At 42.2% G+C, this 23695-nt stretch overlaps 1 protein-coding gene across 2 annotated transcripts in view; it reads right to left on the reverse strand.

The window, feature by feature from the left end:
• Positions 1–23695, reverse strand: part of HERC4 (HECT and RLD domain containing E3 ubiquitin protein ligase 4) — a 52448-nt gene that overhangs the window by 22919 nt on the left and 5834 nt on the right. For both annotated transcript variants that reach the window (XM_081956205.1, XM_081956204.1), the window contains exons 3-13: positions 22056–22341; positions 19545–19704; positions 16475–16551; positions 15677–15898; positions 15170–15261; positions 12543–12673; positions 10847–11007; positions 8573–8649; positions 7523–7653; positions 938–997; positions 364–475 (exon numbers count right to left, since the gene is read on the reverse strand). In XM_081956205.1, the coding sequence (XP_081812331.1) occupies positions 364–475; positions 938–997; positions 7523–7653; positions 8573–8649; positions 10847–11007; positions 12543–12673; positions 15170–15261; positions 15677–15898; positions 16475–16551; positions 19545–19704; positions 22056–22281 (1449 nt within the window). In that variant the 5' untranslated portion in view covers positions 22282–22341. The remainder of the gene's footprint in view (positions 1–363; positions 476–937; positions 998–7522; positions 7654–8572; positions 8650–10846; positions 11008–12542; positions 12674–15169; positions 15262–15676; positions 15899–16474; positions 16552–19544; positions 19705–22055; positions 22342–23695) is intronic.

Raw genomic sequence — 23695 nt, forward strand, 5'->3', positions numbered from 1 at the left:
CTTTGCAAATTCTTTACTGTTACCCCCAAGGACTTTTGCAAAGCAAATAATACTAGCAAATAAGTCTTCACTTGGTTAAAATGAGACAAAGAACACTCGTCATAGTTTCTTACACAAGCCTAAATAAAAAGTATAAACAAACCATATTTCTAATACATTATTTATCATTCCATCTTGCTGTGTAAAGCACGTTAATGAAATTCATACTTTTTGACAATTCAGAAATAAAATATTAAATTCAAATATATTCACAATTCACATTTCCCCATGCATGGCGGAACAAAAAGAATATGGTACAGACGTTAACACAGAATAGCATGCAATGGAATCAAAATGAACTTGGAAGAGATTTTTAAGGCCAACCTGCTGAGATATGTGTGGGTGTTCGGGCTGTATAAGTTTGTGAAATAAAAGCCTGGCAGCAGTCATATCCACTCCTGAGAATCTGGCACTCGTTCTGTAGTGATCATCATTGCTACAGAAAGAAGAAAGATAAATGTTACTTTGTACACATTTTTCTATATTTTAAACTAAACGATAACCCGGCATTGCCCGGGTATTTATTTATAGGGGAAAAATGTCCGGACCAAACATAATTTCTAATGTTGGATTTTCCCCTTACTAGAGGGAGCCTCCTTTTGAAGTACTGTGAAGCCATTACCATGGCAACTCCACTGTGCTGGACAGTAGAAGCCATTTTACAGCAGTACAGTAGAAGCCATTTTAAGGCACAATAGGCTGTATCTTAACAGAACACACACACTGAGAGGTTTCAGGGGTATCTTACCCCCGCAGTATTTGTTTCCAGAGAGTAAGTCATCTGTGTTCCAAGTTTGGTTGAAATTGCTCAAGGCGTTCCACAGTTATGCACCCATTTTTTATATATAGAAACATATGTTAAAATTTTCATTCAGTTACATATTCATTATCCACTGACCTGACAGCTAAAAAGCTTCCATTTAGGCAGCCAGCAGAAGAAAACATTCCATCTATTTCACTATTACAAAAACAGGAAAAAGAAAAAGACATGTCCATTAGTGAGTATGACTGGCACACGTTTCTCCTTCTTTTTTGTGTGCTCTCATCTAGGTTTGTTGTATCTGACATTTTAATTCCTTTTTGTTTTGTTTTTAAATGTGTTTTTTAACAATTTGTAAAAAGCATTTAACATTATCTACATTTAATAAAGAGACACAGTGGCTCAGTGGCTAAGACGCTGAGCTTGTCGATCAGAAAGGTTGGTAGTTTGGCGGTTCAAATCCCTAGTGCTGTGTAATGGAGTGAGCTCCTGTTACTTGTCCCAGCTTCTGCCAACATAGCAGGTTGAAAACATGTAAAAATGCAAGTAGAAAAGTGGGGACCACCTTTGGTGCGAAGGTAACAGTGTCCAGTGCACCTTTGGCATTTAGTCATGATGGCCATATGACCACAGAGACATCTTCGGACAGCGCTGGCTCTTGGGCTTTGAAATGGAGATGAGCATCACCCCCTAGGGTCGGGAACGATTACCACATAGTATGTGCGAGGGGAACCTACATTTAATAAATTATCATGGGTAGTCCTTGACTTATGTCCGATTACTTAGCAACCATTCAAAGTTCTGAGGGATCGACGTAGGGGGGTGCTTATGACTCATATTCAGTGTTCAGATGGTCCTCCCTTCCCCTCAGTCACATAATTTGTGGCATTAATACCTTCGTTTTCTCTCTAAACAATGAAATCACCAATAATATTTTTGCATCTCCTGGGTTGGCGACACTCAAACAAACTGCACTGATGAGTAGATTGACCATTGGTTTACCTGAAGGGTCGTTCTCGGTGCACTGCAGGAGTGTCCAAGCAAGGGTTAAATTCTGTCCCACTGCCCAAGGACTGGATTGAAAATCTTTGGCCACGCCCTATGGCTCCTTCCATCCTCAGTTTTTCAATGAAGGCATGGTCCATCTGAGACAGATGTCCGCCTGGCAATAAATCTTCACACAGCAAAGCAGGACATCCTGGAAATAATACCCCAGGGTGGGGTTGGACACTCCTGCAGTGCACCGAGAATGACCCTTTAGGTAAGCCTATGGTATTTCTCCAGTGCACTGCTTGGGAGTGTCCAAGTAAGGGACATGCCCAAGCAAAATGTCACTAGGGTGGGTGGCCTCAATTAGGTCCACAATCCACGTTACTTTTCGGCAGAAACCACGCTCTGCAAGACACGTCATCTGAAGACAGCATCTGCAGAGCCGTATTTGTCCAGTTTATAGTGCCTGACAAATAAAGATGGCGTCACCTAGGTCGCGTCTTTGCAGATCTCCTCAATCGAGGCCTGGGTAGCCCAGGCTGTGGTAGTCACTGCGCTTCAGGTTGAGTGCACTGTCAGTCTGGGAGGTGCAAACGTACCCTGCTGCTCGTAGGCAAAGGAAATGCAAGCCTTGAGCCAACGGCCAATGGTTGAAGATGATACCTTTCGGCCCATGGTCGCCGTTTGAAACGATACAAATAAGGCATCCGAGCGTCGGAAGGAGGATGTATGCTTGATGTACCTCTTCAATGCTCTCTGCATGTCGAGGGTATGCCAATGGCGCTCTCTAGGGTGCATGGGTCTTGGGCAAAAGTTTGGGAGAATGAGCTCCTGGGCCCTGTGAAAGTAGGAATTGATCTTTGGGATAAACAATGGGTCCAGCCGGAGAACGACCCGGTCACTATGGATGAGACACAAATCCTCCCTTACTGAGAGAGCCGCTAGCTCTGACACCCTCCTCACCGATGTAATGGCAATGAGGAAGCCTGTCTTGAAGGAAAAGTGCCTGATGGAAGATCGGAGAGGTTCAAAGGGTGGCTCTGAGAGAGCCCTGAGTACAACAGCGAGGTCCCAGGATGGGTAACGATGGATCTCCTGCGGCCGCAGATTCGATGCTCTCTTAAGGAAGGCCCGTACGCTGGGGTGACAGCTGAGCAATACGGAGGAGTCAATAGATATTACAGTGGCCAGTGCAGCAACTTGGCGCCGTAAGGTGTTTGGGGCTAGTCCTTTATCGAATCCCTCTTGGAGGAAGTCCAGTATTTGAGGAAGAGATGCGGAAAGTGGCTCAAGGGAGCCACACCAGGTTGAGAAGGCAGACATGTGGTCCCGTAGATGGTGGTGGAAGGCTGCCTGGATCATATGAATGACATGCCTCGAGAAATTAGGTTGAGGTAGGAGGTCCCCCTCAAGTGCCAGGTGGTCAGATTGAGCCACTGGGGCTCTGGGTGTTGTATGACCCCCCCCCTGGTTGTATGGCCCCCCTGGCTGAGGGAGACCAAATCCTGTGGAATTCTCCAAGGCTGGCTGACCGAGAGGTTGGCGAGGTTGGCAAACCAAGTTCTTCGCGGCCAGTAAGGAGCCACCAGCAACACTTCCACTTGTTCCAGCAGAATCTTCCTAATGACTCGAGGAAGTAGAGGCAATGGCAGGAAAGCGGGCCTGTGGGCCAAGGGCAGTTGAGTTGCATCTACCACTGAGGCGAGCTGTACCTGGTGAAAAAGTGGGGAAGTTGGGCGTTCTCCGGAGTGGTGAAAAGGTCGACTAGTGGGGTGCTGAACTTGAGACACAGCTAACGGAACAGATTTGGATGGAGGCGCCACTCTGACTGGTCCAGAGTGGCCCTGCTTAACCAATCCGCCCGAACCTTGTTTATCCCTGATATATGTTCTGCTCTTATGGAACTCACATGATGCTTTGCCCACCGTCCGAGAGCATCTGCCTCCGTCATCAGCGCGCTGGACCTGGTGCCACCTTGCCGACTGATGTGCGCCCTCGCCGCCACATTGTCCGTCCGGACAAGCACATGGTGCCCCTGCAGGTCTGACTGGAACTTGCGCAAGCAAGGCGGACCGCCCTCAACTCCAGCCAATTGATGTTGTGGGCGAGCTCGTTGGCGGACCACCTGCCCTGCACTACCTTGTTGCGGAGGTGAACTTCCCAGCCAAAGAGGCTGGCATCCGACGTGAGGTTCATGAGGTCAGGTTCTTGGAACAACGAGCCCTTCATCAACGCTGATGTCCGCCACCACTGAGGGAGCATAGTACTTTTGGCGATGGGCGAACTCGAGTCCTGGAGTTGCTGGCATTGGCTCTCTGCAATGGAAGGAGGAACGATTGCAACTCTCTTGTGTGCAGCCTTGCCCAGGGAACGATTGCCAGACAGGAAATCATCTTGCCCAGCAATTGCAACAGCAGGACCACGGGTATGGTGGGAGGCCGTTGAACCTGCTGTACCAACTCTTGGGAGGCTGTGAATCTGATCTGGAGACAGGAACACAAGACATGATGATGTGTCGATCACCGCTCCCAGGTGTAGCACTCTCGTAGAGGGAGAGAGCTGACTCTTTTTGTGGTTGATGGAAAAACTGTAATACTGTAGGGAGTCCATGGTAATTTTCAGGTCCCGCCTGGGATAATAAAATCGCAGGAACCGCCTGTGGGCCAGTCTTATTGGAATGTGGAGGTAGGCCTCCTTCAAATTGATGGAAGTCATCAGATCCTCTGGCCGAAGGCTGCCCAGGATTGACTGGTGGGACTGCATCTTGAACTTCTTGTAGGTAAGATGATAGTTTAGCTTCTTCAAGTCCAAAATGGCCCTCTACTTTCCTGAACTTTTTGGAACCAGGAAGAGGATGGAGTAGAACCCCCTCCTCTCCTGCCCCAGGGGAACCGGTTGTATGGCCCTTATTTCTGTCAGATGGCGGATCTCTGCCTCCATGAGCCCCCTCTTGATGGCACACCTGGGGGTGGGTCAACAAATGGGGTGTATGACTGGTGGTCATTTGTTGCAGTGGAATGGTTTGGCCTCCGCCATGAAATGGTCGCCTAGAGAAGGACTGATGACAGCCCCTGTCCCGAAACGACTGCCTATCCTGGTTTCGTTTGGAACCCTGAGCATAGGGGCATTGGAAGGAAGTAGAGTTGGAGTAGGAATTAGATTGCGACTCAGCGGCTTGAAAGGACTGCTTCTGAAAGGAAGAAGTCCTGCAGTCCGGTTTACGGGAAATGGAAGGCATAACCTTCCGTTTGTCATTATTCTCAATAAGGACAGAGTCTAAGGCATCTCCAAACAACTTGCCCCCCTTGAAGGGGGCAGATGCGAGCTTCCATTTAGATCTCATGTCCGCATTCCAATGGTGGAGCCATAAGAGCCGGCAGGAGGCGATGTTAGAGGCCATGGCTCTGGAAGCAAACTTTGTTGTGTTAAGAGATGCATCTGCATGTATATTCAGCTACCGCCATCAGTTTGTTAACATCCTGGCAGAGCCTGGTATCACTCTGGGGAATACGGGTGAGCAGTTGATGCAACCAGGCAATGGAGGCCCTGCTAAAGAAAGGCCGAGGTGGAGGCCCTAATGGCCCAGGCTGCAGCCTGGTGGGTCTTATGACAAGCCCTTTCCGTTCTCTTATCTTCCACCTTGAGACCTTCCAACAGATCTGGGGGAAGGATGGAATTAGAGGTCAGGGCCATCACCGGAGCCTCGATGTCCGGTAGCTTGAGCAGATCTTCCATGTCAGATTCTACAGCTTAAAGCCGCTTGTCATTGCCCCCCGGGGTCGCCCGGGTCCCTGGCTGCACCCACTGGCATTGCACGACGTCCTTAAATAACTTGGCGTGGGCACCAGATCCTGAATGGTTTCATCAAACAATCCCCCACTGGGGTCAGCAGACTCTTGAGTAACATTGGGGGTCGCCTCCAAATGAGTAATGACCTTCGCCTTGTATAATATAGACTTAAATAACGAAGGCTTGAACAGCTCGGTAAAGGCGGGCTTATCAGTTATCAAACCCTTGTCCTCAGATCTGGTTCCACCAGATCCTCCCCCTCCGAGACTGATTCAGCACTAACAACAGAGGGGGGAGGCGAGGATGGTCTGGGAGTCTTAGACTTGCTCTTGTGCCCCTGGCCCAATTTCTCAGCACGTTCTTTAAGGCCCTGGCCAATGCCCTGGGATATTGCTGAATCAATCACCTCCCGGCTGAGAAAGATGATCCCTGGTCCTCTACCGGGCGGGTCCCCTGGAAGTAAAACGTGAGACTGGCCTACTGGGCACAGAGAGAGGGGGAGAACCCTCTTCCTCCGCTACTCCACAGTCAAACAGATCTGCACCCCAACCAATAGAAGGGGAAGGTGACCTGGACCGTGCATATGATTGGTCCGAGGAAAACTCCTGTGGGTCTCCCTCGAAGGATGGGGGAGGGGCTGGTTGGGAAGGGCCCTGGCTCCCCAGGGACTCAGGTGGGTCCACACGATGGACCTGAGCCACTGTGATGGTTTACCTCTGTGCCTTTTCAAATTGCCTTTCTAGGGCTTTTTGGCGCCTGGCATCCACCTTATCCTGTCCTGCAGACTGCTTTCTAGAGTGGCATCTGCCAATCCCCCTTATAACTTCCCTGGCCACCCTGGCTGCCCTTCTGCTATAGGGCCTATCCACCCCAGTGGAGGGCCTTTGCTCAGAAGCTTCCATAATGGAATCGATGTCCATGCTGCCCGAGAGACCAACAGCTGAGATAAGGAACTGTAGGCCTTGTTGAGAAGAGGAATGAATTCCGGCCCACTCACAACTTCGATCAGGCAGAGGTGCTGTGGTCAGGGAGAGGGGCGAAACTCCTCGTTGGGACCGCAGGTGTTACTTGCTACTGAGAGGGAGATTGGCCTCTGGAGGATGATAGCCGCCAAGGCCTCCGAACACCCAAGCACTTGCCCGAAGCTTGCCGTAGGATAATCAATCTGCTGGGTCCTGGAGCTCTGGCAGCAATGAGCGGCAAATTGGCTGTTTTCTCCTTCAAAATGGCCACTGCCATCCTCACAAGATGGCTGCACCCAGCATGAGACATGTGGCGCGGCTCCAGCAGGTACATGGTAAAATCGTTAGTCGTGCCTTCCGAATGCTGGACAGGCCGCCGAAGCTTCCGACAGTCCCACCCGTGAAGAGCAGTTGGGCAGCAATGCTGCATCTGCAGATGGTGACGGGCTGCCCGGGAGGCTGAGAAGTGCGCCGCTCCATCCAGAGCAAAAATTGGCTCCTCAGGGAAAGGCAATCAAGGGAGCTAGGAAAGGAAGGCTAACTAACTAAAGGAAGGTAAAACAACAAAAAATACTATGCTAAGGGAATTAGTACTTGCAATTCTTTCAGCTAAGGCTGTAAATACATCCAATGGGCTTTGGACTGAATTTAAAAAGTGAGGATGGAAGGAGCCAGAGGGCGTGGCCAAAGATTTTCAATCCAGTCCTTGGGCAGTGGAAGAGAATTTAATCCTTGCTTGGACACTCCCAAGCAGTGCACCGGAGAATTAGCAATTCATTTCCAGAGTTTTTATGTTATGGCTCCAGATGATGAGGAAAGATAGTTTTATTCCAACATAAGAACTGATTATGTAATATCAGATAAAGCACAAAGCTTTATTATTGGCTGGGTAATTCTGGAAGTTATTCCACACATCTTAAAGTTCCCAAGGTTGGGAAAGACTGGTTTATAAGATTTATCAAAAAGTAGGAATAATTCTTACTTTGCTATCTCCACAGGGAGCCTCCCTGCACCTGAAGAATAGTTTGTTAATTTCTGAATGAAAGCTTCGTTCACAGTCCATATTTGTTTTGAAGTATTTGGATATCTGAAGTCATCTGCTGGTACCAAATCCTGCATTTAAGTGGTAAATGATGTACACAAGAAATTGTTTCAAATGCCTAGGCTGACAGCTGAAAAAAAATTATTCATTCTCTTATACCTGCATTAAAGCCAGCCATGTTTTATAACACAATACTAAATAATAAAAACATTAATACTATGAAAACAATTTACAGTAATGAACAGCAACCAAAACCATGCACAACCCCTTTTTAAGTTGTCCTATTATAATCTTTATAATAGGTTTTAATAACTTGTCCTATTTTTATTTTTAAGTCACTTCATTCAGCTATTTTTTATATGTTTACATATTTGATAAAATCTGCTGAATTATTTTTTGAAATAGTTTTAAAAGTAAAATATAGACTATTATCTGCTTCTGTTCAATTCAGGCAGGGAGACTTGTTCAAACATGAAACTGGTAGTGTCAGATTAATCTACCAAGTTTGAAAGCAAAAAGTTATGTAATAGTTACACAACAATAATTCAAGTTCAAATTATCTTACATTGGAAACATTATGGCACCTTTCTCTAGAGAAAGCTCTAATGCTGGAAAAGATGGAAGGAAAGAGAAGAGGAGGGTGACCAGCAGCAACATGGGTGGAATCAATAAGAATGGCAATGTTGCAGCTGAAGGGCCAGACTGGAAAGAAAATCTATCTTTATGAGTCATCAGGAATCAAAAACAGATTGATGGCACATAATCAAAAATTATACAGATACTAGGCAACAAATTATACACTTATCTAATAATTTAAATTCTAGGAAAATCATTTTGGAAAAAAAGATTAAGCAAGCTAATATACAACAGGTACACCGATTATGCTCCTGAAATGGAAAAAAACCCCACTAGCATCTGTTTCTATTATCAAATTTAGTCATTATTTTAGTCAAACAGAAGCAAGCTCATCAATCAAAATAAATAACGTACCTGTGGAGTAACATAATGTGAAAAGCTTTGGTCTCCACCAGAAAAAATCCTCTTTACACAATAATAATCTTCATCATCTATAATTAAAATAAGTATATCTTCAATGAATTAGCTACTTTAGTTATAAGTGAAATTAATTTAAGAAATGTAACTACTGTAATTCTGACACATTTGCTAATTTAACAGGTACTTCAGTTAACATGTTTTATTCCAGGGTTTAACAACAAGAACAATTTCTATACTGTACTATATATGCAATTTTAAAAATAATCTTATACAGGTAAAACTCAAAAAATTAGAATATGGTGCAAAAGTTCATTTATTTCAGTAATGCAACTTAAAAGGTGAAACTAATATATGAGATAGACTCATTACATGCAAAGCAGGATAGTCCAAGCTGTGATTTGTCATAATTGTGATGATTATGGCTTACAGCTCATGAAAACCCCAAATCCACAATCTCAGAATATTAGAATATTACATTCAATCAATAAAACAAGGATTGTACATAGGACAATATCAGACCTCTGAAAAGTATAAGCATGCATATGTACTCAGTACTTGGTTTGGGCCCCTTTTGCAGCAATTACTGCCTCAATGCGGCGTGGCATGGAAGCTATCAGCCTGTGGCACTGCTGAGGTGTTATGGAAGACCAGGATGCTTCAATAGTGGCCTTCAGCTCTTCTGCATTGTTCGGTCTCATGTCTCTCATCTTTCTCTTGGCAATGCCCCATAGATTCTCCATGGGGTTCAGGTCAGGCGAGTTTGCTGGCCAATCAAGCACAGTAATCCCACGGTCATTGAACCAGGTTTTGGTGCTTTTGGCAGTGTGGGCAGGTACCAAGTCCTGCTGGAAAATGAAGTCAGCATCCCCATAAAGCTCGTCTGCGGAAGGAAGCATGAAGTGCTCCAAAATCTCCTGGTAGACGGCTGTGTTGACCTTGGTCTTAATGAAGCACAGTGGACCAACACCAGTAGATGACATGGCTCCCCAAATCAACACAGACTGTGGAAACTTCACACTGGACTTCAAGCATCTTACAGTATGTGCCTCTCCATTCTTCCTCCATACTCTGGGTCCTTGGTTTCCAAATGAGATGCAAAAGTTGCTCTCATCAGAAAAGAGGACTTTGGACCACTGAGCAACAGACCAGGTCTGTTTTTCTTTAGCCCAGGTAAGACGCTTCTGATGTTGTTTGTTGTTCAGGAGTGGCTTGACAAGAGGAATACAACATTTGAAGCCCATGTCCAGGATCCGTCTGTGTGTGGTGGCTCTTGATGCACTGAGTCCAGCCTCAGTCCACTCGTGAAAGTCCCTAATACTTCTGAATGGCCCTTTCCTGACAATCCTCTCCAAGCTGGCATCATCCCTGCTGCTTGTGCACCTTTTTCTTCCACACTTTTCCCTTCCACATAACTTTCTATTAAGGTGCTTTGATACAGCACTTTGGGAACATCCAACTTCTTTTGCAATTACCTTTTGAGACTTTCCCTCCTTATGGAGGGTGTCAATGATGGTTTTCTGCACAACTGTCAGTTCAGCAGTCTTTCCCATGATTGTGATTCCTACTGAACCAGCCTGAGAGACCATTTAAAGGCTCAGGAACCCTTTGCAGGTGTTATGGCTTAATTAGCTGATTAGAGTGGGACACTTTGAGCCTAGAATATTGCACCTTTTCACAATATTCTAATTTTCTGAGATTGTGGATTTGGGGTTTTCATGAGCTGTACGCCATAATCATCACAATTATGACAAATCATCATTGAACTATCTTGCTTTGCATGTAATGAGTCTATCTCATATATTAGTTTCACCCTTTAAGTTGCATTACTGAAATAAATGAACTTTTGCACAATATTCTAATTTTTCGAGTTTCACCTGTAGAATAAATTGGTGCTGGCAGTTTCCTAAAGATTGGATTTTCCTTGCATAGAAATGATTTAACATTTGTGTTGCAATGTATTGCTACTAATATAGGCTTAATACATTTTTTTTCATGAGACATAAGTTACATTACAAAGAACTAAATTTATCACAATGGCACACCTTGAATATACCACCAAGTCATGGTCTAATCAAAGTTTGTTCACTAAACTGCAACTGGCTGAGTGTGCACAACACACAAGGCATAAACCATTGCTTATAGTAAATGCAAAAGATTAAACCAAGAAATCAATCAATCATATGATACTGTAGAATAATGCGTGAACCCAGCTCCAATAGTACTTCAGTCCAATAACACTTCAGGCAAGCAAAGAATAGATATAATCACCTAAATTCAGTGGAATTTGGCCACTGTATGGAAGCCAATTTCCTTTTACTGGAAAGGGACTTTTCCTATTACTGGTTGTTCCCATGCCTAACTGTCCATTTCCTCCAAGACCAAAAGAGTAAATTCTTCCAGTTGAGGGAACAAATGCAGATGTGTGTTGCCTGTAACAAAGAGGAAAGAAACGTCAGGGAAGTGGGAAAGGAGGAAATTCCAGACTCTTTTTGAAAATGACACTCAAAATATAAAATAATTTATTTATTGCAGTTTAGCTAACCCAAGCGTCCCCAGTTTCAGGTACTACAGGTAGTCCTCAATTTACAAGCACAACTGAGCCCAAAATTTCTGTTGCTAAGTGAGACATTTGTTAAGTGAGTACGACTTTTCTTGCCACAGTTGTTAAGTGAATCATTGCAGTTGTTAAGTCGGTAACATGGTTGTTAAGTGAATCTGATTTCCCCAATGACTTTGCTTGTCAGGTTACAAAAGATGATCATATTTACAAATGTCAGAAAGTTGCAAAAGATATTCCCCTGGGACAGTGCAACCATCATAAATGTGAGTCAGTTGCCAAGCATCTGAATTTTTATCACATGACCTTGGGAATGCTGCAATGGTCAAAAGTGTGAAAAACGGTCATAAATTACTTTTTTCAATGCCGAACGGTCACTAAACAAACTATTGTAAATTAAGAACTATCTGTAATATATACTAGAAGACTAAATATTTGGATTCAGCTGCTCCACTCGGCTAGGAAAATAAAGATGCCCAAAAAAGGACAAAGCTTGCAAACCAGTGAACAGAAGTTTATTATGCCTATGGAACAATATTGTGCCAAGGCAATTAACTCATCCCTTGGGTCTTATGAATTATTGTATTGTCTAAATCATAGCACCCTTTTCTCTGTAACAGCACATCGCTGGAACCCCCAACCAGATTTCACATTTAAGAGCAAGTGGTTATTAATTTATTATGCCTGTTAGAAGAGTGCTACAAAAAGCATATCTGAATCCTTTAGAAGTCAGCTTAATCTGACATAATTTAATTTACTTCAAACAAAAGTTGTAACCATCCCTCTTAAAATATCATTCGGGGGCTATAATTTGGAGATATTACACTGTATTTCCCGCTAAGTCATTTTGAAGCCATCTAAATAGTTCCAACAATCCTGCATCTTCGTTTTGTAATCTCCCAGTGCTTGATGGACACCACCGTATAAAGGCAGAGAGAGATGAGAACCAACACTGAACCAACACTGTAGAGTAGGAAGTCCTGGGCAGAGCATTCTTGCCTAATATAGTCTAATCTCTGTAGCTATAGTCACTTCATGGCTGTCAATCGAAAACAGATGCAATTACCAAAGGACCATAATTCTGAATTATGATCAGAATTGCAGTACACACTGAATAAACAACTGCACATTCTAATTAAAATGTTTAAAGTAAACTTAAACCAGTTGCAAATGACTATCAAATAAAGCCTATATTAAACAAAAAAGGAAAAATTAGTAATCTCTTTCTTTATGGACTTTAATTTGGAACAGGATGCTTACTTCACATCTGACTGCTTTTCAAGAACAATGTTGAATATTAAAGCTTTTAAAAAAGCTCCTGGAGTAATTAATACTTCAGCTAGGCTAGAAAAGCTCACTTTGGGGGGAAAAAGTTAAAAAACAGTTGCTTTCTAACAACACACTTACCTTCCACAGGCAATTTGTGCGACAATGTTTCCCATAAGTTCAAAAACTTTTCTGGGGTTTATCTCATGCGCAGTAGAGTTATGACCTAATTGTCCATAGCCTCCAGCTCCAAAGGTAAACACTCCACCTTCCTAAAAAATATTTCAAATTGGAATGTAATCTGTCAATGTCTTCACTATTTTTTATATATACAACTACCTGCCCAAGATGTATAAAGGAACAATAAAATTGCCTATTCTAAATCATTGAGGCATATAATATAAATTAAAAAGGAATAAAATGGTTGCATTGCTTTAAACCAGGGCTGTCAAACTCCTGGACCATGAATCGGATGTCTCACACACTGGTCACGCACACACCCGGTTTAGCAAAGGGCGGCGGCGGGGGAGAGTCCTAATATGTCACGTGACACCGCTATGCGACATGAGTTTGACACCCCTGTTTTAAACTTTAAAGAGTCTGAGTAATTTGCAAATCAAACACTTCTGAACAGATATAAATCAAAGGCGTAAACTGCAAAAATGCAGTTTAGGCAGAGTTCTTCACTATCAATTCCCAACATAGAGACTGGATTGTCCCCAAAGCTAATGATATAGGTAGTCTTTGCTTAATGACCCTAATTGGGATAGGTAAATCCACCACTAAGCTGTCACCAAGTAGGAAATCATGTGATCAAGGCTGTGCTTTCCAGCTTGAAAGAGATGAAAGAGATGACTATTGTATTCAATTTTGCACCTTCTGCATTTGTTTGCCTAATAATCACTCCCCCACCCTTTGGAATTCTGAAGTGCCCACCTACTGTCTTGTACACATCAAAAGCAATGTGATTGTACTGCAGCCCTGGAGATGGGAGACATAGGCACACAATGCAAACATTGGATGTTCTCTTGGAATTCCTTTGTCTTCAATCTCTCTGCTCTGCAAAGGGGTTGGGAGGAGGAAATGATTTCTCTAATCAAGCTCTCCTTTGCTTGGTCCTTTCCCACTGCCAGTGTGTTCACACTGATTTCAATGTGTAGAAGAACAATCAGCTTATTCTCTTGAAATCTCTTCCCCTCCAATTTCTCTACTGGGTGGGGCAGGCCAAGGAGAGCTTGTCTACAAAAATTGCCTTCTTCCTCCTGGTCAAATATGGCTCTTTTTAGGCTCGTGCCTCGACATGTATATTTTCCAATGAGACAAACTGAGACAGGAAGATCATTTTATTACAATTTATCAGAATATTCAGACAAAAGGGACCCAACCTCAGAGCAGAAAGATTGGAGAGAAAAAGATTGCAAGATGGTAAGCTATTTGCCTTTTTTCACATCAAGAGCTGTGTGATCATGCCAGCAGTCCAGGCCTGAAGTTGCAAGTGCACTATACTAATAGCTTACACACTAGTCTTTTGAAATCTTTTCCTCTCCAATCTCTGCTCTGAATGGGGTAGGGGAGAAAGAAAGGAAGCAAATTATGTATTCACTCTCTTCTTTGGCTGCCCCTTTCCTGCTGTCTATGCAATTGACTCCTTCTCAATTTATAGAAGGACAAACTGCTTACTCTCTGGAAATCCCTCTCCATACTCTTTGCTCTGCAAGGGGGGAGGGGGGAATAGTCAGGCAAAGGAAAAGATTGCCTACAGAAAGCACTTGCTTTCTCTCTTTCTCTCTCCCAGATCCCTATGCAGAGTGGAGGGACTGAGAGGAGATTTCAAGAGGGTGCTGTAAGCTGTTTGCATTGGATACCTGTGGTTCCCATCCTGCTGCTGGTGCAATCACATTGTTTTCAATGTGCAAAAGAGCTAACAGATTACTCTCTTGCAAATCCTCTCCCCAATCTCTGCTTTGCAAAGGGAGGCAAAGGAAAAAGAAAAAAAAGGTCAAGAAAAGAACAACACATACTGATTGTAAGGGCAATCACGTGACTGGGGGACATTGCAAAGATCATAAATATAAAGTTGTTTTTCAGATCTGTCATAATTTTCAACAGTCACTAAACAAATGGTCAGTAAGTGTGGACTATCTGTATATCAAATTCTGCTTTGCAGCAAGTTAAACTAATAATAAACAGTCAAGCTAGATTTTAAATCGTACCTTGGAATTTATGTACATTGCCCAAGTTGGTGAGTTTATCTCATATATATATATATAAGGGTATGGCTAGCTGATGAGAGCTAAATAGCTTGAAATAGATCTATACTAGTCTCCCTTTATTTATTTATCAGCACAAATACAACACACACACACACACACACACACACACACACACACACACACACACACGGTTCAAAAAGAGTAATACAACTTTAGTATATGAATGGACCCTATGATCAGGGCAGAAATGTGGAGAAAGGAGAGAAAGAAGGGGTGCCCATGACTCTATCCTTTCCCCTGGCTATGGAATTAAAAAATGCAGAACAACTCTGGGGGCGCAGTGCCTTAAATATAGTTCCCATGGTAATTAAAAGGTAACCATTTTCTAGCATCAGAGTACCAGGAATAGGCTTAATAGATTTCACAGGCAGACATGGTATTTCTGGCTAAGTTATTGATGCAATCCAATTGTATGGGTTAAGGCCACCAAGAACTATTAAGTCTTTTGCATCACATCCCAATTCAAACCTGAAATCAAAGACAGATTGAACGCACCTTTGTAAGAGCTGCAGTATGATCTTCTCCACAGGAGATATAAACAATTTTTTGGGATCTTAGTGACTTCAGAAGATTGGGGACGTATCTATCTAAAAATTGTAATAATTTGGTAAATTATAAATTGTGGCAAATTACACACGCACACAAATACAAGAAATGATCTCATTTGACAAATCACTGCCTCCGGTAGGAAGTTTGACACAACTTAAAAGTTCATAATTTCACAGAAATGTATTGCCATCAAACATTGTAGGGCATCAGGAAGCAACATTTCAAAATGATATTTAACACAATTCACCCATTATTTTGAAAGTGCTATTGTTCTAACAATTAAGGAATGCAGAACATTGCGGAGTCATGTAGTTTAATAAGAGCCACAACCAATTTCAGCAAGGTTTTGCAATTCAGAGAGCTCCAGCCTATAACATAAACAATTTGAGCATTGAGCAAACGGAACATTTTTATCATAAAAGTTCATTTGAAAATCTGCATTTTAGAACTTACCATTTTCATCATTAAGACCAAGTTGTCCAAATTTGTTCCGGCCCCATCCAAAGACTGCTCCAGAAAGAGTAAGTACAAAGCTATGGGCACCGCCAGCTGCTATTTGGGCAAAAGGGATGCCTAATAAAGATTTGATTACTTGTGGAGATGTTTGTTTTTTATATTCATAACCTAATCCTAATTGTCCATACTTGTTCTGACCCCAGGAAAAAACTTCACTTCCTGTTGAAAAGAAACGAAGATAAATAGTGGTTAAAAATCACTGTAAGAATCAAATTAAAGAATCAGATTATGTCTTTCAGGGCAAAACTCAAACAAAACAGAGAGGATTCAGTAGAGAGAGAAGCTCGTTCAAAATTACATTAAAAAGAAGACTGAAATCAAAACAGATTGGGCCACTTCCACAAGCCCCTTCTCAAACAGATCATATTCAAAGAACTTATTTTTAAATCTGGAATATGGAATATTGCACTGGCCAATAAAATGTGGACTGGAAGTGATACTTTAGGGGGGAAAAGAGGCATGGAAGACAGTAAGTGCAGTTGAGCATAGTAAATAAATGCTCTTAAATATATTTCTTTTCCCTAACCCAGTATTTCTCAGCCCCAGCAACCTTAAGCTATATGGACTCCAACTCCCAGTATTCCCATTAAAGTTTAAGTTGCTGAGGTCGAGAAGCCCTTCCCTAGCAAATGATCAGATCTTATTATACAAAAAACTTTTCTAAGATCCTAGTGGCTGTGAAAGTATTTTGAAATTAAACAGACAGATATAAATGCAGCTAAGAGCAGGGTTTACCTTTAGAAAGTGCAAGGGAATGGCAGTAGCCACAGGCCACTTGTACAATTTGAATGTCTGATAAGCTTTTAATATTCCTTTGAGAAAATAAGAAAATATTAAATGAATAGCATTTAAAAAACACAGAAAAGTTAAAAATACTTTAAGAAATTTTTTAAAATATATTAAATACTCAAAAAGGGCAACCACAGAACATGATTTCTCAATATATAAATAAGAGGTATGACAAATTTCCAGTTCTGAAGCTACTGTAAATTCCTATTCCTACAATACCCAATTTGAACAGCCAAAGTTTGTTCAGGTTAGAGAAGAAACTAGAGCAGGGGTGTCAAACTCAATTTCATTGAGGGCCACATCAGGGTTGTGTTTGACCTCGGAGGGCCGGGGTTGGGGGGTTGGGGCGTGGCTAGAGGGGTGGGTGGGACCATGGTAGGCATTTGACACAGGCTCAAGATGCAATTTTTTCCCCTTTACATTCAAAACAGCCAGACAAAGGGAGATTTACTTTCTGGGATAAATAGTCTCGATTCCATAATGTAGAGATTAAAGACACGTAGAGTCCCCAGCTGCTATGGGCCTTGACTCTTTTGTATAGGAGCAGAGCATAAATGAACTGACAAGTTCTCCAGTTGTCTCTAAAAACTGTCTATCAATCTTTGTTAGTACCTCTGACACAGCCCTAGATGAGGACTTAATACCGTATTAGTAATAATTTACAAAATTGATATACCACCCAATTCTCAATGACCCTGGGTTGCTCACAATAAGCAAAAAAATTACAATTAAATCAATCACAAGTAAGAGATTAATATAAAAGATGGCAAACTCAGTGATATGAGGGGGCTCACTCTAATCAAAGACCTGCCTGAAGAGATAGATGTTTTTGGCTCTTCTGAACAGCCATCTAGATCTTGAAGAGTACCCAGTTGTAGTTGGCAGATGCTGCCAAAGAGAAGATGAAGAAGGTGCTACCTCCTATAACACTCTGCCAGCCAAAATGGGGCGGGATTTTGGCTGGCAGAGTGCTACAGAAGCCCATGGAGGCCAAAAACGGGCTGTGTGCAGGGGCCCTGGGGCCCGTTTTGGCCAACAGAAGCACTGCAGGGCAATCTTTTTACATTTCCAGGCTAGCTCGGGGGGCCAGATCTAAGCACCCCACGGGCTGGATACGGCCCATGGGCATTGAATTTGACACCCCTGAACTAGAGTATGAAAACACACTTTAACTCCATTTTATTTTAAATAACTAGAATTTAAATAAATCCCATCAGAGTACATTTGGACAGAGCATGAAATTTAAAATTGTGAAGACTGATCCCTTTCTATTAAATGTAAAAGAACAGGGAGGGACAGATTCTATATTTAGAACATACAGAAATCTAAATACAGAACTTAAAATTTACCACACGCTTACATATCTATATGGTTAAAACCAGTTTAAATATGGAAGAAAACACTTTATTTTTAGATTAAAGTAGTACTACTATTATAGCTTTTCAAACTGTGGGTTAAGATATTCACATCATCCAAAATCAAAATCAAAATATTTTGATTCATGCAGTACAAATTACACTGGTCTTCCCTATTTTTGCAGCCCCAGCATAGCTTTGTAGTCCAGTTATATGTGAAGTTTTGAACCTGCTCTAAGTTTAACACACAGGACATAATGCAGTGATGCTATTAAACTAAGGCAACCTAAAGCTCTATTAACTACTGGAAATTACCTATTATTCTAGAAAGCAGTTACCAACTGCAATACCAAAATCTTTGTGCTCTGGATACTAGATACCAGCCAACCTTTTATGCTCCTGCAGGTCCAAACTGTAAATCCTTACACTATTTTTTAATTGACCCTAATTCTTAGAAGAAGAGGGAACTTTTGAGAAGAAAGCATGATGGATATTAACGCAAATACATATACTTTTTCTAAGCAGGCAGCTCTTACGTTGGGGCTTCAAATTATTCAATTAAAAATATTTTTTTATATCAATAATGGCATATAAATATTTTTAAATAAATGAAATGTTAACTTCCATAGCAAATCTACTATATTCAGAATTAAAATGCTGCATGAGTGTTAAGGCTATGTGTTGAAAAATATGCTACTTATACAGTTTAAGGATGGCACCTTAATAAATCAAAATAAATTTCCAAATGTTCTACAAAATCATTAAAACTGCAAAAATACCCACTTGCTTTATTTTGCAACTGCTAAAATGAAATTGACTTCATAATATTATCCCATTCTCATCCTTAAAAGTGCATCTACCAATAATGAAAACAAGCCAGTTTTAGCAAAAGTACAATATTTCTTGGATGTGACTTATAGAAACCTCCCAAAAGCCATGGATAAATCTGAATGTGACCAAGGAGGGAAATCTTTAAATCAACAAAGTATTATCAGCATTTTATTTCATTTTAATTAAATCAAATATACATTGCATTTTGGTCCTGTCCACATATACGAATAAATTATCATGCTACTTAACTTACATTAAATTCCCAATTAGAATCTCATAAAGAATACCAGTATTATAAATATCGTATTTACTTATTACAAAAAAATTGTATGCCGTGTACCCTTGAATATATAGCTAAGGAAATAGTGAAACGGAAATGTTCAGGGAATTCTAGTGGTTGCTTCAATACAGTACAGCGGCTTTCAAGAGTATATTGATGCAAATTATTTTATAGAAAACTGAATCTGAAAAATTCTAAATGTATATAAAGTTAAATGTAAAGGCTTCCCTTGTCCAGTCATTTCCAACTCCAGGGGGCAGTGCTAACTTCGTTTCTTAAGGGAGAGAGAGAGCATGGTCTGAAGACACTTCCATGGTCATTTATCTACTCACATATACCATGCTTTTGAACTGCTAGGTGCGCAGGAGCTGGGGCAAGTAATAAGTAATGAGTTCCCTCCCGTTACAGGGCACTCTGGTCTTGAAGCTCAGTGTCTTTAATTGCTGAGCCACCATGCCCCAAATGTACATAGATGAAGCAATTAAAATAATCCAAAAGCAAGCACTTTCCTAAGGAATTTTTGAAGCATTGTTTGATTATTTTGTTTTACCTGGGAACTCTGGTATATTCCTCAGTGCCAGGTAAGCCCAGTTGCCCTTCCGCAGCAAAACCCCAGGCATAGACTTGACCCTTGTCATTTAATGCTAACGTGTGGGCTTCTCCACAAGAAACGGTGACAATGTTTTGAGCATCCAAGGCACCAACTTGCTCTGTAATTACACAAAAAAGTGGCTTTTATTAAGCAGCAGAAATAGCAAAAAAATGTGTCTTTATAAACAAATCTAGTCAATTTTATACTACCGTATTTTTCAGGCCTGTTTTTTTCCAAAAAAAGAGGCATGAGTAGCCTTTAGGAGGCTTGCAGAATGCTCCTTGGGAGTGCCCCCCAAATGAGCAAAAAACTGCCTGTTTTTCGTGAAAAGTGGCCCGTTTTTTGTCAAAATAATTGCATGCATAGCCTTTAGGAGGCTTATAGCTCCTTGGGGCTGGAGGGGGGGGGAAGAAACTGATTTAAAAACGGCCCATTTTTCACTTATTTCTGCCCTCCCCAGCTCCCAGGAGCTCTGAAAGCCTTCTACAAGCTATGCACGGCCATTCTGGTGAAAGGGCGGGGCTTCGGGAGGCAAAAAATGCTGTATTCAGTGTATAAGGCACACCCAGATTTTCAGCCTCTTTTTTAGGCAAAAAAGGTGCGTTTTATACTCCAAAAAATACGATATTTTGGCCTAAGATGTCACAGTCTGAGAACTCTACTTATTGATAATTGCACCCAGCAAGGTCTGAATTTTTATCCCCAAGGGACAAGTTTCAGAACCCTAAATATTTTCACTTATGCTAGAAACAGCAATTTGGTTTAATCAGGAGAGCACTGAAGCTATTACTAATTTAAAAAACAGACAACCTAAGCACGGATTTTCCTGAATTTATCTAGTGTCCTGTTTCAGTCCACAAGCATGACACACACAAAGGTGTTGAAGAGCTTTACTGAAAGTTCAAGCTCCTAATATGAATCCCCAGGACCCACTTTTCGATCCACTATAAAGTCCTAGGAAGTCCAACACTGCTCTATCAAGGTAAAAGGCTATCAAATCCAAGGGCAAAGGCAAATTCAAAATCCACAGAGTTCACAGTCCAGTTTGAAATCCAAGGCAAAGATGCAAAATCCACAAACAAATCAAGGGCCAAACACACGGTCAATCACAATACAACCCAGAGCTGAGAAAACCAACAGGATGAGTGTGAAGCATGCACACAGTAAGAGATGGCCAGTTGTTTCCAACAACCCCCACCTCCATTCATCCAATTAAAGAGGTGCTTGCCTGTGTAGCTCATCAGGAGAGATGAGGCTGCTGCCTCAAGTAGTCCTGCCAACCTCCATTCTGCCTCCTTCTCTCAGCCCTATGCATCTGTGAATCAGGTGGAGGAGGCAATTCTACCTTATCCTCACTAGCCAGCTGCACCTGCACCCCTCCTTTTCCTTCTTCAGCTGACGATTCATCCGGTCACTCCTCCAGCAACCTCTCCGATGTGCCTGGCCTCTCCACTCCTGGTTGGAGCCCTCAGCATTTTCCTGGCACTCTTCCACAACCTCCTCCACAGTCCCCAGAACTCATCCACATCCCCCTCTGAAGTACCTAAAGCCAGCTCTCCTTCATCGTTAAGCTAGCATCTGGGGAAGCCATCACTTCTAACTATATCTGGAACTGATTTTCATACAGTTAAAAGTCAAGGTCTGAGTTGTTTCTAGAGACTATAATTTCTGAATTTCTGCATTAAAACCTTGGACATAAATAGCTAATATAATCACAAAATGTAACCCTGAATATCACACTACCATTGCCCACAGTTGGGACTGGCATCTCAATTGTTGTGTGAAATGGTAATTAAACAAGACACTCGTGTAACTGCTTTGCCCAATGAGTGCAATCCCGGCACTCCTAGTGGCGGTCATTAAGCAATCTCCTTGCATGTTAAGCAGATGGAATCCCAGGTAAGAAGCCCAAGATGTCTAGAGGAGGACGAGGACATGGGAGGGTCCATGGGTGTGTGTGTGTAGAATCCTTCACTGAGCTGCAGGAACAAAGTTCAAATCTTGAAGATTTTAGTTCCATTCCTGTAGCCCAACAAAAGACTTCCTCTCCCATTTCCCGTCACTAGTCTACAGGAGCAGTGTTAAAATCCTGGAGATTTTAGCTCTGGTCCTGCAGCGTCGTGAAGGATTTCCCTTCCCTTTCATCCACTGGGCAGGGGGGGCGGTTTATCATTCATTGGGCTGCAAAACTGGATGGCATGGCCCTGTCGGAGCATGGTCCGGGGAGGACAAGATGGAGCAGGGGCTGATGAAGGATGGTACAGCCTCTCTGACTCCGGAGGAGCAACTGTGGGAGCAGGAAAAGGCAGTCCCGGGTCCCTCAGGCTTTGGAGGGGTGGTCAGTGATGGAGAGAGGGCAACCGAGCGAGAAAGGAGGAGAGGGAAAGAATAGGCAGCAGAGCCTATTTTGGTAACAAAATTTAGAATCAAAACTGCGCAGGATCCAACCAACATTATTTGTTATCTTACCTGGTCGTTTTCTAGATTTTTCATGGCCTAACTGTCCTAAATCATTACATCCACAAGTATACACAGTCCCATCATCCAATACAAACACAGTATGCCTCAGTCCACAGCCGACATCTTGAACTTTTTTGTTTACAAAGAAGCTGCATCTTCTGGGTTCCAGAACAATCTCTTCGTCAATGCCGCCCAATCCAAGTTGTCCAAAAGATGCATTTCCCCAACATAACATGTTGCAAGTCCTTTCAATAGTCTGCCAATTTCAATCTGCAAAAGCGTTCCACCAGCATTACTGTCACAGAAGAAAAGGTTAGACAATAAGGTTAGCATTTTTATCAAAGTACACTATTTTTACCCCTCAATTTTTACGACTGACCCCCAAAAAACCTGAGAATTTTTGAATTTATTTCTTCAGAATGATAGAAAAACGTGTAACTTTAAATATAATTGTTGTATGTACCGATATCTAATAGAGATCCAGTTTGGTGTTGTAGTTAAAGTATCTGCCTAGAAGATAGAATGAGAGTTCTACTCTCACCTTAAGTACAAAGCCAGGTGGGTGTTGTGGCCCGCTGGCGGCCAGCAGAGCTGGTAGCAGATCAGACAATGAGGAGGTTGGGGAGGAACATGGCCAAGTCCTGGAGGCTGAGGAAAGCTCAGACGAGGGCTCTGTGTTGGAGGCAGAGAGGGAGCTAGACAGCAGTGAGGTAGAGGAACAGTGGGAGCCTGTTCCCAGTGTGCGCATGTGCAGAGAGGCCAGAAGACAAGAACAACTAAGAAAGCAGGATCAACTTGGGAGGTGATTGGCCCCTCCCATAAGAAACAAAAGAGGAGCAAACGGGGAGTGGGCTTTTGCAGGAAGCAATTCATTCCTTTGGGCGTTTCAAGAGTGGAAAGTTCTGTTTGTGACTATAAGAGACTCTGTGCCAAGTGTTGCCTTGCCCTGCATTTGGAAATTAGTTATCTAGCAGCTCGCCAAGCGAGATAAGGTTCTTGTTGATAAATAATCCTCTGAAAGACTGTTTGCCAAACCTTGCTGACTGCGAATGAAAGGAATTCACAGTCTTGTAAATAAAAGAAGTTTTGTCGGGACCAAGACTCCACTTCATGCTTGTTAAGGAAGCCTAGGTCAGAACAGTGGGTGTCTTGGACCAATCACTATAAGGACAGTGGCCAGGAGTCAACAATGACTTGAAGGACCCCCCCAAAAAAGTATTTAACTATTTCAAATAATTATGTGATTTGAAAATTTTTGCTCTCACAACTATCCTAAGTGTGTGGCTGCTATGTTATTGCTACAGTAAATTGATTTTTTAGAGGATATGTCAGAAAACCTAGGCATGATTAAGCCAAAGGTAATTTGTTTAACTGCCTTTTACCTTTCACAAACTGAATGTGTTTAGTGTGCCTGCTCCTCACATATATAATGATTTATTTTTGTACTGCATTAAAAAGTAAAAACAACTTTAGAAGTTCCAAAGACCACAACTTGTCCTTTAAGAAAGATGAAGTAAGTCTCTGGAGTTGCATCTTTGTGGTAAAGGGTAATTCCTGCTTTCAAATAATTGCTATTTGGAAGTGATACAATATTTTTCTAAAGGCCTTTTTCAAAGCAGTTTCCAAAAATGTTATGCATGCACTAAATA

This window comes from Natrix helvetica (genome assembly GCF_964273705.1).
Source record: "Natrix helvetica genome assembly, chromosome: 5".
In the NCBI taxonomy this organism is placed as follows: Eukaryota; Metazoa; Chordata; class Lepidosauria; order Squamata; family Natricidae; genus Natrix; species Natrix helvetica.